Source organism: Taudactylus pleione, unplaced genomic scaffold, assembly GCF_031769625.1.
Source record: "Taudactylus pleione unplaced genomic scaffold, aTauple2 ptg000758l, whole genome shotgun sequence".
NCBI classification, from domain to species: Eukaryota; Metazoa; Chordata; class Amphibia; order Anura; family Myobatrachidae; genus Taudactylus; species Taudactylus pleione.
The window spans coordinates 2265691-2282039 of record NW_028285160.1 but is presented as its reverse complement, the minus strand read 5'-3'; the positions used below and the strand labels follow the sequence as shown (position 1 = coordinate 2282039).

Sequence of the window (16349 nt, the reverse complement as noted above, 5' to 3'; positions counted from 1 at the left end):
GGTTTGGACTGGAGTGTACTTTCGGGGGTTACAGCACCCTTAACGGTCAAGCCAGCCGGCCCTTTACTTATGACACAGGCGCACGCTTGGCACTACTTTGTTGATGCACGTGCGGCTACTGCGCACACAATTCACAAACAGAAAATAATTTTTTTTTTGGTTTGGACTGGAGTGTACTTTCGGGGGTTACAGCACCCTTAACGGTCAAGCCAGCCGGCCCTTTACTTATGACACAGGCGCACGCTTGGCACTACTTTGTTGATGCACGTGCGGCTACTGCGCACACAATTCACAAACACAGAAAATATATTATTTTTTTAGCACTTGGGGGGAGCACCCCTGATGGACAGAGCACCCCCTGGACAACACTACAGCACCCCTTTAGGACTGGGACACTGCACAGGACTTTGGAGTGGACACAGCCCCTATGGAGAACTGACTGCACAACACAGTCCAGCCAGCCCCTATGGACTTTGAAGTAGTGGACACAGCCCCTATTAACAACAGCAGCACAGCACAACACAGCCAGCCCCTATGGACTTTGAAGTAGTGGACAACAGCAGCACTACACTACACTACACTACACAGCCCTAACTCCCACCCTCCCTCTTCACTGTCCACAGCCGAGTGAGAAAATGGCGCCGACGCGGGTACCTTATATAGGATCCAAAACCCGCGAGACTCGGAAGGCGGGATGATGACGTTTTGCCTCGATTTCAGATCCGAGTCAGGCGGGAAAAGTCGAGCCTGATTCGGATCGGACTCGGATCGGGGGGGCTCGGGGGGGTTCTAATTTCAGAAATCCGAACCCGCTCACCCCTAGTTTTTACATACAGTATGTACAAAAGTTGCTGATGAGACGCAACGGATCTTGGCGTGAGGAACGGCCCCCTACCCCCTCGCACTGGAACCCTTATACACAGATTCAGGGTCAGGGGTCTATTTATTAAGCCTTGGATGGAGATAAAGTGAATGGAGATAAAGTACCTCATCTCCAAACTGTCACAGGCTGTGTTTGAAAAATGACAGTTAGGAGCTGGTTGGCTGGTACTTTATCTCCATCCACTTTATCTCCATCCATGGCTTAGTAAATAGACCCCCTAGTCACACTAAGTTGTACAAATGTGGCACCACTTCTAACTGTTTTAATAATGTGAATCAGACACATGCCGAGACACACAGGACTGGGCTATTTGGCGCGATTGACGCAACAGTAAAAAAGGGCCCATCTGTACTGATATAACTGCAGGTAAACGCACTATGGGGTCTATTGATGAAGCAGTGATAAATCCATTTCTCTAGCTTTTTTTAATGGAGAAAAGTACTATCACTGCTTCCTCCTATTATGACAGGAATACCACAGATTAATCACTGATTTCTCTTACAGTCCATGTATTTTGCAGTTTACCACCCCATCATATCCTGCTGTGCGGACTACGGTGTCCATTCAATTTAACAAGCTTAGTAGCACACGTAAAGCTACTGTACAATAACAAAATGATTGCATGATGGAAATCAGCAACGAGACACAAAAATTATCCGTAATTTAGGCCTGATGCAGATTTGGGAGGAAATTGTCTGTAAGTTACTGAAAAGAAAGGTGCATGTAACAATTACTTATTTTCACACATATGCGCAAGATGCGCCGCCATCTTCATATCAAGCATATGCGCAATGTTATCTAGAAGTCATCAGCATTAATGGGTACTTTCATCTGCCCTATGCTAGGTACAAACAATACACCACCTAACAGGTATATTTTCACTTATGTGCAGGTCTGAATGAGCCACATTTTCATGAATTTACTAGAGGGGATTGGTACGGGATGCCGGGGTTCGTGATCCCGGTGGTCAAAATCCCGACACGGCATCCCAACAGGGTTAGCATACCGACACCTGCCTGTCGGTATGCTTACCCTCCACCTCTCCCTACCCTAACCCAGGGCTGGCTCCAGGGGTCAGAGCACCCTGTGCCGGCTCTGATAATGCCGCGCGCGACCGGAAATGGGGACATGGCCTAATTACCATAGGCCATGCCCCTTAAGTGATGTTATTTGGAGGCGTGCCCGCATCGCACGCCTCCTAATAATGTCAGGCTGGGGGTAAGCCCACCACTCCGTCACTAGCTGGGCTTCCTCCAGCCCCCTCCCGGCACTGAATGAATGCTGCGCACATTCAGCTACTTCGGGGTCTGGCACCACCGCACAGCTGCGGCGGTGGGGATCCCCAACCTCCCGATTTGACCAGCCGCGGGCCACTTCGGCCCATGGGTGGAACAGCGGGACAGTACTGTCCTGCTGAAATCGGGATGTTGGGGAGGGGTGCGCCATCTATGGGGTGGCACCCCTGTTCAACCGCACTGGCTGAACACCCCAAGAGCCCGCTCTGCCCTAACCCTCCCTCCTCGGTGCCTGACCCTACCTCCCCCTCTAGTGCCTAAACCTAATACCCCCTCCCTGCACCCTAAACCTAACCCTCCCCACTTAGTGCCTAATCCTATCCCTCCGCCTAGTGCCTAAGCCTAACCCTCCTCCTAACCCAACTACTTACCTTCAGGAATCCGGCGGTCGGGATTCCGTCACCGGCATTCTGAGCACTGGAATCCCATGTGCCAGGATATTGAACTTATCCCCACTAGAGATATGCAGCCCCCTGTGTTTTGGTTTTAAATCATCATCATGTTTTGATTTTGGCAAAACCACTCTTTTTGTTTTGGTTCGATTTTGGTTTTGGATTTCCTAAAAAATTTATAAAAACAGTTAAAATCATGTAACTTGGACCTAATTTTGTTCCTATAGTATTATTAACATCAATAACATTTCCAGTAATCTCCAGTCTATTTTGACCACCTCACAGCGCACAGGCGCTTTAAGAGAGGAGATCCGTGTGCAGGCTCTGATCGGGCCCCCTCCTCTCCGGCGCCGCAATAGACTCCAGGAACTTGGCGCTGGAGCATCTCTACTGCGCATGCGATCATCTTCCCGGTGATTTCTGCAGAGCTGCAGCCAGCGCTGGGCCGATGGAGAGGTAAGTATATGAAGTTGGGTGCAGTGAGTGCGCTGCGTGGTCCCCCAGGGGCCCTTGTGCAATGCACACCTTGCACCCATTATAATTATCCCCCTGTCAAAGCGCCTAAAATCACAAGGGAGGGACATAAATGCAATCCGAAATAAGCAAGATCCGGTTTTAGATCCAAGTTCCGAACTTGGCGAGAAGACCCGAGTTGGGACTCTGTTCTACTCAGACCCCAAAGTGATCTGGTCAGGGACTCGGTACCCCAAAACTCGGGTATGTACTATTTTCTGCAAAACCGAACCACTTATCTCTAGAATACACCCTCAGTGAACTATATCTACAAGACAACGCATCTTACCATCCGAGTTTTGCCTCTTCCTTCTGAAGAGTTAATGCATCCAAATTGCGCACGATACAGCATAAGCCACATTTATGAGCGTTCTTTTTCTGAACATGCTTAGTGCAATTCATGCACTATGCAAACTTTGCATTAGTCCCTCTATCTGTGAATTCATTTAGATTTACAAATTTAAAAAAGTCAAACGCTAGTCACTGTTAGTGGCATACCTGCTAAATAGGTTATTGTGTACCCCATGTATTCATGCTACATAAGTGTTTGGTGAAAAACAAGTAGCAAAAAAGGAAAACTAGAGGCTGAAATAAAAATAGCATACTGTACAGCCAGGTTATGTTGCAGCCATAGGCATCTGCCTAGAGTAACAGTACCAACAAACTTCCCATTCCAGGAAATGTGTGGGCATGATGGCATGCCATAGTTGTTGGTGGCCTAACAGATGATGGTTCTGCTGTATGTGGTCTATCAAGGCATTTTATGGGCTGCAGGTTTCCTGGCCAATTCCAAACCTTCTGGTCAAGTGACCACATGGCATGTTTTGTGGTGGATCCAATGACAGCCATGGACAATAAATGACTCTTGTAATTGATACTCTTCCAGTCTATACAAACCGCAGAGGACAGTGAAATAAAGGATAACGATCTGGGGAAACCATCCTTGATACAGAGATTACACTCCAATATATCTAATGGAAAATATTCAATGTCTGAAGTTGAAGAGGAAGAAGAAATAACAGAGGACGTTGAAAAGGTAACAAATAATGCTCATAGGTGATTAAATCCCACAAATATCCTCACAGTACTGTGGAGGGGCCAAATAATGTACCATGTGTTGTACTGGCGACCAGTCTACAAAGCTGGGTACACACTATACGATGTATCGTGCAATCTTGGTACTTTCGACCAATCTGCATGACCATTATATAGTTGTACACACAATCCGTTGTTTACACACATCGTTCATCACAATTTCCATTCCGGACGCAGAAGGGACAATGCAATGAATAGTGTGGTGCACATTATGTAGTGTGTACGCACAACTGCACGACCACACTATATATTGGTACAATCTTTCATCTGTTTGAAATGACCAACACATCATTTGTTACATCGTTTTAAGTTAAACACTATCGTGTGCACTGTATCAAAAAAAAATTAGGGTGCCATTACTAGGAGCACAGTAAGGTACTGTGGTGCGTGTTCAAGCACTATGTTAAAAAATAAAATCATTAGAGTGCCATTACTAGGAGCGCTGTGTGGCACTGTGTTGTGTGTTGAGGTACTGTATTAAAAACTAGTGTCATTAGGGTGCCATTACTAGGAGCACTGTGAGGCACTGTGTTGTGTGTTCAGGCACTGTGTTAAAAGTAACGTCATTAGGGTACCATTACTAGGAGTGCTGTGAAGCACTGTGTTTTGTGTTCAGGCACTGTGTTAAAAAGTAATGTCATTAAGGTGCCATTAAAAGGAGCGCTGTGAGGCACTGTGTTGTATGTTCAGGCACTGTCTTAAAAAATAACTTCATAAGAATGCCATTACTAGGAATGCTGTGTGGCACTGTGTTGTGTGCTCAGGCACTGTCCTAAAAAATATCTTCATTAATGTGCCATTATTAGGAGTGCTGTGTGGCACTGTGTTGTGTGTTCAGGCACTGTGTTGAAAAATATTGTCAATACGGTACAATTATTAGAAGCTGTAAAGCACTGTGTTGTGTGTTCAGGCACTGGGTTATAAATAATGTAATTATGGTGACATTACTAGAAGAGCTGTGAGGCACTGTGTTGTGTGTTCAGGCAATGTGTTAAAAAATTTTAACTAAAAACTGTTGTGTTTTTCTTTTCATTATGGGCTATTTTTGGGCATTGGTGACAGTTTTTTTGCATAGTCAAACATTTTTGTTGGTTATTGCTCTAACACATTACTAATTTGCAACATGTTTTTAACCAGAAATAATATGGTGCCTCACAAAATATAAATATAAAAATATATATATATATATATATGGAGCATATTTTGTATTATTTAGTAATATGAACAAGAAGATACAAGGCAATTTTGATGTTTTTAAATAATCAAGAAAGCATTCTTTTTTTATCTGCCTTCCGCTACATACATACTCCATCTCCATTTCCCTTTACTGCCCTTGGGCCTCTGAGCCAGTTCCCCTCATACTCAGACTCTATGGTCCCAGTCATTGCTGGGAGACTGGGATGCCAGTGTACGTGATTAGAGGATGCACAGGATTGTCTGCAGCTGGTGTTTAATATCTGAGATTCTCACTAGTTACCTTTCCAGGTGCAGCAGCACACCTGCAACTGATTTCACTAGCAAGGGGTTGGTCTTAACTGATATTTTGTCATTGGTCTGTGTGTTAAAGCCACCATTTTTATTATACAGTCTCATTGTACTCACAAATGTAATTCTACTAATCCAACATTAATCTTGTGATTACCTGATTATTCTATAAACCTCTACTATTCTGAGTTTAAGACCTGGCAGCATCTCAGTACCGGTGAGAGCATCTCTCTCTATGAAAAAAGTGTGGTTGTTATATGATGGATGACCTCTCTCCACTTCTATATCATTAAGGCACAGTGGATGCAGGTCTGTTCTCTTTGACCTTTGACCTCCTAAAATCTAAAATAACGCCTTAATTTTTATTATTTAGCAACAAATATTAAGCTCCCCCATTTTACATGATGAACCTCAGCCTTATACAAGTTTTCATCACCATCACTAATTAAGCCCACCACAGTGGTGTCAACTGAAAATTATACAATCACGTTTGATGGTGAAGGCGAAACACCATGTATACAGGGAATATAGTAACAGGCTTAAAACACATCCCTGAGGGACACCAAATCATCATTTGCCACTAATAGTAGCAGCTAAAGTTTACACCATACTTACCTACTGTCCCTGGAGTTGCGGGTAGTCCCCTGTACCCCCGGAAGAATAGGCGCATCTCCCGAATCCCGCCCACATCCTAGTGAAGTGGGCCGGATGGGATGATATGGAGAATCTCGGTCTGTAGGGAAGGGGTGGAGCTAAAAGTATGCGAAATGGATCATTTGGCCCTGCCCCCTCCTCACGGACCCACAAATTGCAGCACTTTATGGCAACGGGGCCTAACGGCGTGGAGAACCCGTCCCTGTCCCCAAAGCTGTCAGCTGCATAACATCTTTGGGCTTCTCCTGGAGAGGAGATAATTAGTCTGCAAGTATGGTTTAACTGATAAGTTATGTTAGATATACAAGGCTATGTTTACGAAGCCCAGTGTGCTTTACACTTAGGGCCAGATTCAATTAGGTGCGAAATCGGCCGATCTTATCGCTGGCGATAAAATCGGCCGATTTTACACCTAATTGAATCCAGTCCTTAATGTGTAATAATGTGACGATTTAAATTTTCATCTCATACCCACCAAGAATTGTCAACTTACAAAGGCACCCGCTTTGTAAATATAACCCATAGCCTCTTTACTTAATTTAGTGGAAATCCTGTGGAAACTTCAATCGCAAATAGTACTGATAAATAGTCCTTCCATTGGTCACAGGTGTGTAGTGGTAATCCCATCAGTGGCAACACAGGATTTTTAGAGGGGGGTTTCCAAATGCTTGATTTTAGAGTGAGTGTGGCTAGTACATGAAGAGGGTATAATTAGCACTTAACCAGCTTTAAAATGCATCAGACAAAGTATATTTTGTGTCATAGTTCCAGCATATACAGGACCAGTGATCACAGTAAGCCATTAAATGCATCAGTAGGGCCTAAGCTGAATGTTTTTATTTCAGATGTGGGCACCATTCCAGAGCATTGAATCAAGTCTGGTAGTCTGGGGTAGCAGCAGATGAACCTTGCACTGCCCTGGACTTATATGTACATATTTGTCTCCTTATGCCCTGAATAGTGTATTATTATACAGTATTAATAATTAACCCTATTGATGATCTATAGCAGCGCACCCCTAACAGTGCATGTTTTCCAGATCTTCTGGTTGATGCACAGGTGTATTTATTACTGACCGACACATGTTAAAAGTTCCACAGGTGGTGGTAATTATTTAATTTGTGACAATGAAAAGAACATTGCGCAATAGTAAAATTCTATTATATTACTATTTCTATTGTGGTCATGGTGCGGACTGGGGAGGGGGGTTTCCAGGCAACCGGAAACCCCCCTATGTTTGCCTATGCCCATATATACAAGTACTGTACTGTATGTACACTAATTTATTGTTTTTATACCTTTCACAGGAACAACTTCCTAATATTTCATTTTTTAGGCTACTAAAGCTAAATCAATCAGAGTGGCCATATATCATGTTTGGAACTATTGCTGCAGTTATCAATGGAGGAGTCCATCCTGGTTTCGTTATATTATTTGCCAAAATTATAGCTGTAAGTTTTTAAACTGATTTTGTAATAAATTAAATAATAAATGAAATGACTGATGCCAAAAATATTTGTGAATGAAATTTACCAGTGTATGTAAGTTTTTATTTATTCCGCTACACATGTGCATAATGTAATGCAGTGTATACCAAGCATAGTAATAGAAGATCAAAAGCGTGAGAATAGAGGTCGTAGTGTCAGTAGCCCGTTATCACGTGCCTGAAACACATCATGGTCGCAGCGATACAATTTTTTATGTATTCACAGTTTTATGTAATTTTAAAACCTCTTTTATTTTTCCATTACAGGTTTTTGGCACTAATAATGCGGAGGAAATTCAAAGTGAAATAAATATGTATTCCCTCCTAATTGCTATTGTTGGCGTAGTTTCATTTTTCACATTCTTTACACAGGTAAATGAACTGTTTTACATAAAAATATTGCTTATAATTTCCATTCTGTATATATATTATATATGCATGTTTTCATATGTCATGTGTTTAACATGTAGATCAGTGTTTCCAACTCCAGTCCTCAGGGACATCTAAGTACATGTTTTACAGATCTCCCCAGTGTCACAATTTAGCTTCACCCGTGGATGTGTCAGCTAGTAATGACACCTGTGCACTAACTAGGAGATCTGTAAAACATGCACTGTTAGGGGACCCTGAGGACTGAAGTTGGGAAAAACTGGGATAGGCGATAAAGAATACATAGAGGGCCTTTCAGAGACAGTCCCAATGTCAATATTTTGACAAATGATCAATGCTAAGTCACACTGCACATGTGCCGCAATGGTCTTGTGTCGGTGGTCGCAGAGAGGATTTATTCGCAAACTGATTGACAATTAGGGACCGTTTGTGGGCGGTAACGGGGGGCAGCGACTCAAATGCAGGCCTGTCGTGACCATTTTGGGGGCATGTCACAGCCTACATCTGCGATCCTATACATAACAAACAATACTTCAAATAAAATTAAAGTTTTCAATGAATTAAATGATAAAATATAGTGAATGGAATATTCTTCCTCTTATATTTAATGTTTGCGGCTCCTACTGAGTATTTCTGATATACTCCCCAGAAAAATCCAAGACTCATGTTATTTCATAATAACAAGGAGCGCAAATATTTATATAGTCTAATATTTACTAAAAATGTACATACACACATTTAAAACATATTAAAAGCAAACACAATTTGTATATAACACCATAACCTTATTTCAATCCGTTTCCAAATGCAATTGCAGTATAGAAAACCATTAAGCAAAAAAAAAACAAGTTTTTAGCAGACAGTAAGTCCACCTTACATAGACCTCATTAGAAACAGCCGTTTTGCATTCTTATCCTCAAAGAGTTCACTCTAAAGTTCAAGATATGCCTTTATCTCCAATGTATATAGCCAGGTATTATTGCTTATCTCCAACCTCCTAATCTTAATGCATTCCATGCATCAGGTTAGTAGCCCACCAGGTTAAGCGGTATAATGTTATAATAACAGTCCTGAGAGGAGCACTTTCTCCTTCTCTGTATTCTTACCGCTCCCTGTACTCTGGCTTAGTATTCTCTGCTCCTGATACCTAGGGCCGGCTCCAGGGGTCGAAGCACCTATTTCCAAAGGTGGTGGCAACAAGAGAGGTGTATAGTATAACGGGCGGAGTGATAGAATATTATTTGTGAGTATTATATTAGGATCTGCCCTCACTACATAATGATTTGTGCAATCGCAGTTCTGACTCTAGTTAGGCTGATATATTTTTTTCCTCTGACTCAGTCCGAGTCAAACAGGAATACCTATAGGGCTCCCTGACAATCTGGATAACATTATGTCATCCCCTTCATTACTTGTCAGGGTTTCATGTTTGGGAGATCAGGTGAAGTCCTCACCATGCGGCTGAGACAGATGGCATTCAAGGCCATGCTTCGCCAGGTAATTACTATTCCATGTATACCATTGTCAGCCAGCTGATTACTAGTCTCAGTATTCTACTCATGTTATCTCCTTTTTGTTCCCTTAGGAAATATCATGGTTTGATAATAAAAAACACAACACTGGGGCTTTAACAACCAAACTGGCCACAGATGCCTCTCAGATACAGATGGTAAGTGCACTGTGACTGTGGTACGAGGTGTTCTAGTCTGGATTTAGTATGAATTGAGAACATCCTATGTTCTGGTGATCTACCATACTATATATACTAGGGTTTAGCAACTCTGCAGCCACCTGAAATGGTAACTTATCCTGGGCTAATAGCTCCAATGGAAACTCACCACACATACAATTTACTTTCAGTCTTCTTCTGACTATTAGCTAGACATATGCTACAGTTACTCCTATTGGTGTGAAAGATTAACAGAGAAGCAGAGCAGGATTACGACTTCTGGGGCCCAGGGCACTAAAGGGCCCCTAAAGTCCAACATTTGGGATGCTGCGATCGGGTCACTGTACACAAATCTTTGGCGCATACATGCAAAGGGAGCGTGGTCACACCTCATGCCCCCATTTCATGTCACGAAGGGGTAACCATTTCGCTGCTGGATTGCCCCATGCCTCACGCACTCATGAGGTGAGAGCCATCCTCTCTACCATACCTCCCCACAGGACAATGCAGACCACAGGTTGAACAGTACCTGAATAGCAGGACTGTCCCACCAAAATCAGGATGGTTGAGGGCAGGGCCGGGTTCTAGAGCTGTTCGACCAGTGCGGCCGAACAGTAGCGGCACCCCATAGAGACGCAGTCCTCCCAACCATCCTGATTTCAGCGCACTGTCCCGCTGTTCCACTCACAAGCTGAAGTGTCCCATGGGCGGTCGGGAGGTTGGGGACACTCAGGCACCACTGCAAAAGAGAGCCGGGATGCTTGTGAAGCTGAATGGATGCCGCACACATGTGTGCGGCACCCATTCAGTTCAGGTAGACGTCTGGAGGCAGCCCAGCTGCTGATGGAGTGCTGGGCTCGCCCCCAGCGTGATGTAAAATGGGTGGCATGCCATACGGGCACACCCCAAAATGGTGTCATCTAAGGGCATGGTCTATGGCAATTAGGCCATGCCCCTTTTTGGACGTGCTGGGGGTGCGCCAAACAATGATTGCACAGGGTGCTACTCCACCTGGAGCCAGCCCTGGTTTAGTGTTATGCATACATACATACATAGTCATATATATATATACAGTACATATATATATATATATATATATATATATATATACCATGTAGATAAAAGTGATTGGACACACACACAAGCAAAATGATGTGCTGTGCTGTGGGCCTGTTTCAGCAGATTTCACGTTCTGAGAAGTATAGATATTTTCTCTATAACTCTGTGCTCCCTACATTGTGGCAGTTCTATGGAAAAAACAATTTTTTTAATCAGGACGACAATTCCATTTTGGTGACCTGGATGGACTGGCCAGCTCAGAACCTCTGGGATGAATTGGAGCGACAGGTGCACTCTAGGCCGACTTGACCTTCTTCAATGTCACAGTTGGTCACTGTACTTAAGGTAGAATTCCTGTTGTGGACAGTTTGCCAAGAAGGGTGACTGCAGTAATCACTGCACGTAGTGGATCTTGTTGATCTACTTGTTGTCAGTTTCTAATCAGTTTTATCTACATAGTATATGTATATATATATATATATATATATATATATATATTCTCACACACACATATATACATACATACATACAGTCACACACTTATAAACAGATATATATATATATATATATATTAGGGGTGAGCGGGTTCGGATTTCTGAAATCCGAACCCCCCCGAGCCCCCCCGATCCGAGTCCGATCCGAGTCAGGCTCGACTTTTCCCGCCTGACTCGGATCTGAAATCGAGGCAAAACGTCATCATCCCGCCTTCCGAGTCTCGCGGGTTTTGGATCCTATATAAGGTACCCGCGTCGGCGCCATTTTCTCACTCGGCTGTGGACAGTGAAGAGGGAGGGTGGGAGTTAGGGCTGTGTAGTGTAGTGTAGTGTAGTGCTGCTGTTGTCCACTACTTCAAAGTCCATAGGGGCTGGCTGTGTTGTGCTGTGCTGCTGTTGTTAATAGGGGCTGTGTCCACTACTTCAAAGTCCATAGGGGCTGGCTGGACTGTGTTGTGCAGTCAGTTCTCCATAGGGGCTGTGTCCACTCCAAAGTCCTGTGCAGTGTCCCAGTCCTAAAGGGGTGCTGTAGTGTTGTCCAGGGGGTGCTCTGTCCATCAGGGGTGCTCCCCCCAAGTGCTAAAAAAATAATATATTTTCTGTGTTTGTGAATTGTGTGCGCAGTAGCCGCACGTGCATCAACAAAGTAGTGCCAAGCGTGCGCCTGTGTCATAAGTAAAGGGCCGGCTGGCTTGACCGTTAAAGGGTGCTGTAACCCCCAAAGTACACTCCAGTCCAAACCAAAAAAAAAATTATTTTCTGTGTTTGTGAATTGTGTGCGCAGTAGCTGCACGTGCATCAACAAAGTAGTGCCAAGCATGCGCCTGTGTCATAAGTAAAGGGCCGGCTGGCTTGACCGTTAAGGGTGCTGTAACCCCCGAAAGTACACTCCAGTCCAAACCAAAAAAAAAATTATTTTCTGTGTTTGTGAATTGTGTGCGCAGTAGCCGCACATGCATCAACAAAGTAGTGCCAAGCGTGCGCCTGTGTCATAAGTAAAGGGCCGGCTGGCTTGACCGTTAAAGGGTGCTGTAACCCCCAAAGTACACTCCAGTCCAAACCAAAAAAAAAATTATTTTCTGTGTTTGTGAATTGTGTGCGCAGTAGCTGCACGTGCATCAACAAAGTAGTGCCAAGCATGCGCCTGTGTCATAAGTAAAGGGCCGGCTGGCTTGACCGTTAAGGGTGCTGTAACCCCCGAAAGTACACTCCAGTCCAAACCAAAAAAAAAATTATTTTCTGTGTTTGTGAATTGTGTGCGCAGTAGCCGCACATGCATCAACAAAGTAGTGCCAAGCGTGCGCCTGTCATAAGTAAAGGGCCGGCTGGCTTGACCGTTAAGGGTGCTGTAACCCCCGAAAGTACACTCCAGTCCAAACCAAAAAAAAAAATATTTTCTGTGTTTGTGAATTGTGTGCGCAGTAGCCGCACGTGCATCAACAAGGTAGTGCCAAGCGTGCGCCTTTGTCATAAGTAAAGGGCCGGCTGGCTTGACCGTTAAAGGGTGCTGTAACCCCCAAAGTACACTCCAGTCCAAACCAAAAAAAAAATTATTTTCTGTGTTTGTGAATTGTGTGCGCAGTAGCCGCACGTGCATCAACAAAGTAGTGCCAAGCATGCGCCTGTGTCATAAGTAAAGGGCCGGCTGGCTTGACCGTTAAGGGTGCTGTAACCCCCGAAAGTACACTCCAGTCCAAACCAAAAAAAAAATTATTTTCTGTGTTTGTGAATTGTGTGCGCAGTAGCCGCACGTGCATCAACAAGGTAGTGCCAAGCGTGCGCCTGTGTCATAAGTAAAGGGCCGGCTGGCTTGACCGTTAAAGGGTGCTGTAACCCCCAAAGTACACTCCAGTCCAAACCAAAAAAAAAATTATTTTCTGTGTTTAGCCGCACGTATATATCAAATCGATATAACATAAATGGAGGACCAAACTTTCTCCGATAAACTCTCCTATCCGGGATTCCTCCGGAGGATCCTGCATTGCTACGCCTACTGCTGCCACTGCTGCTGTTGCTGCTGCTGGGAGTCGTTCATCATCCCAGAGAGGAAGTAGGAACACCACTACTTTTACTAAACAATTGACCCTCCAACAGTCCTTAGCGAGGAGGATGAAGTACGACAGCAGTCATCCTGAAGCAAAACGTATAACTGAGGCCTTGACTGCTATGTTGGTGTTAGACGTGCGTCCGGTATCCGCCATTAGTGCAGTGGGATTTAGACAATTGATGGAGGTAGTGTGTCCCCGGTTCCAAATCCCGTCTAGATTCCACTTCACTAGGCAGGCAATACCGAGACTGTACAGAAACGTCAGAAGAAGTGTCCTCAGTGTCCTGAAAAATGCCAAGTGGACATTGTACACAATGTCCACTTAACCACGGACATGTGGACAAGTGGAACAGGGCAGACTAAGGACTATATGACTGTGACAGCCCACTGGGTAGATGTATCACCTTACGCAGCAACAGCAGCAGCGTCACCAGTAGCAGCATCTCAGAAACGCCAGCTCGTTACAAGGCAGGCTACGCTGTGTATCACCGGTTTCAGTAAGAGGCACACCGCCGACAACCTCTTAGAGAAACTGAGGGAAATCATCGCCCAGTGGCTTACCCCACTTAGACTCTCCTGGGGATTTGTGATATCTGACAACGCCACCAATATTGTGCGGGCATTACATCTGGGCAAATTCCAGCACGTCCCATGTTTTGCTCACACAATAAACTTGGTGGTGCAGAATTTTCTGAAAAGCGACAGGGGCGTGCAGGAGACGCTTTGGGTGGCCCGAAAAATTTCTGGCCACTTTCGCCATTCAGCGACTGCGTGCCGAAGACTGGAGCGCCAGCAAACACTCTTGAACCTGCCCCGCCATCACCTGAAGCAAGAGGTTGTGACGCGGTGGAACTCAACCCTCTATATGCTTCAGAGGATGGAGGAGCAGCAAAAGGCCATACAAGCCTATACATCCACCTATGACATAGGCAAAGGAGGGGGTATGCACCTGACTCAAGCACAGTGGAGAATGATTTCCGTGTTGTGCAAGGTTCTCCAGCCCTTCGAACTTGCCACACGTGAAGTCAGTTCAGACACTGCCAGCTTGAGTCAGGTCATTCCCCTCATCAGGCTTTTGCAGAAGCAGCTGGAGAAAGTGAAGGAGGAGCTAAGACGGAGCGATTCCGCTCGGCATGTGGGACTTGTGGATGAAGCCCTTCATTCGCTTTGCCAGGATTCCAGTGTGGTCAATCTGTTGAAATCAGACCACTACATTTTGGCCTCCGTGCTCGATCCTAGGTTTAAAGCCTATGTGGTGTCTCTCTTTCCGGCCGACACAAGCCTGCAGAGGTGCAAAGACCTGCTGGTGAACACACTGTCAGCTGAAGCGGAACGTGACACGTCAACGGCTCCTTCTTAATTTTCTCCCGCAACTGGGGCTGCCAGGAAAAAACTTAGGTATCCTAAGCAACCCGCTGGCGGTGATGCAGGGCAGGCAGGACCAAGTTTGGACATCTGGTCCGGACTGAAGGACCTGGCAACAATTTCTGACATGTCTACTGTCACTGCATATGATACTGTCACCATTGACAGAATGGTGGAGGATTACATCGGTGACAGCATCCAAGTAGGCATGTCAGACAGTCCATACCTGTACTGGCAGGAAAAAGAGGCAATTTGGAGGCCCCTGTACAAACTGGCTCTATTTTACCTGAGTTGCCCCCCCTCCAGTGTGTACTCCAAAAGAGTGTTTAGTGCAGCCGGGAACCTTGTCAGCGAAAGGCGTAGGAGGTTGCTTCCACAGAATGTGGAGAAGATGATGTTCATCAAAATGAATTATCAGCTCTTCCAGGGAGACCAGCCTCCAGAAGGTACAGAGGGACCTGTGGTGGTTGATTCAAGTGGGGACGAGTTAATACTTTGTGAGGATGAGGATGTACACACTGAAGAGGGTGAGGAATCGGTGGATGAGGAGGATGAGGATGACATCTTGCCTCCGTAGAGCCAGTTTGTGCAGGGACACATTAATTGCCAGCTTGTTTTGTGGGGGCCCAAACGAACCAATCATTTCAGCCACAGTTGTGTGGCAGACCCTGGCGCTGAAATGATTGGTTTGTTAAAGTGTGCATGTCCTGTTTATACAACATAAGGGTGGGTGGGAGGGCCCAAGGACAATTCCATCTTGCACCTCTTTTTTTTCTTTGCATTATGTACAGTTTGGGGCCTAGTTTTTCTAACTGCCATCCTGTCTGCCACTGCAGTGTCACTCCTAGATGGGTCACGTGTTTGTGCCGCCCACTCGTGTCGCTTAGCATAGTCATCCAGCTACCTCGGTGCAACCTTTTGGACATAAAAGCACTATTGTGAGGTGTGAGGTGTTCAGAATAGACTGGAAATGAGTGGAAATTAAGGTTATTGAGGTTAATAATAGCATAGGAGCAGAAAAACCTACAAATTCTGTGATGTTAGCTGTTTTTATGCTTTTTTAAAAAAAATACAGATCCAAAACACAAAACCCAGAACCCAAAACACGGAAGGGTGGTTTTGGCAAAACCAATCCATATCCAAAACACGAAGAAAGATCTAGATCCAAAACCAAAACACAAAACACGAAAAGTGGCCACATACATACTGTCAAACACATAGTCATACACATACATATATACAGTCACAAACATATACACAGCCACACACATGCACACATACATACATTCACAGTATCACACTTACCCAGAGCCCCTCTTACCTTATAGGTTGGCTCTGGATAGTCCTCAAAGCACTGATGTGCGGTGAGGTCAATGGCTTGGGAGGCACACTTGGAGATGGGTCCGAGTGCTGGGAGCCTGTTTCACCCCCTACTCACTGTAAATCTCCCCTTACTACACTAAGCTTCAGTGTCCATTGAGTCTCCTACTTGCATCACTGTCTTCTCTTGCTGATGCTGACT

At 44.9% G+C, this 16349-nt stretch overlaps 1 protein-coding gene across 2 annotated transcripts in view; it reads left to right on the top strand.

The window, feature by feature from the left end:
• LOC148476983 (ATP-binding cassette sub-family B member 5-like) overlaps positions 1-16349 on the top strand; it is a 118445-nt gene that overhangs the window by 84084 nt on the left and 18012 nt on the right. Inside the window, exons 17-21 of one of the 2 annotated variants that reach the window (XM_088457390.1) lie at positions 3970-4119; positions 7625-7768; positions 8071-8175; positions 9613-9690; positions 9779-9862. The exons of the other annotated variant lie outside the window; for it this stretch is intronic. Of the exons in view, the coding sequence (XP_088313516.1) occupies positions 3970-4119; positions 7625-7768; positions 8071-8175; positions 9613-9690; positions 9779-9862 (561 nt within the window). The remainder of the gene's footprint in view (positions 1-3969; positions 4120-7624; positions 7769-8070; positions 8176-9612; positions 9691-9778; positions 9863-16349) is intronic. 2 annotated transcript variants of the gene reach the window in all.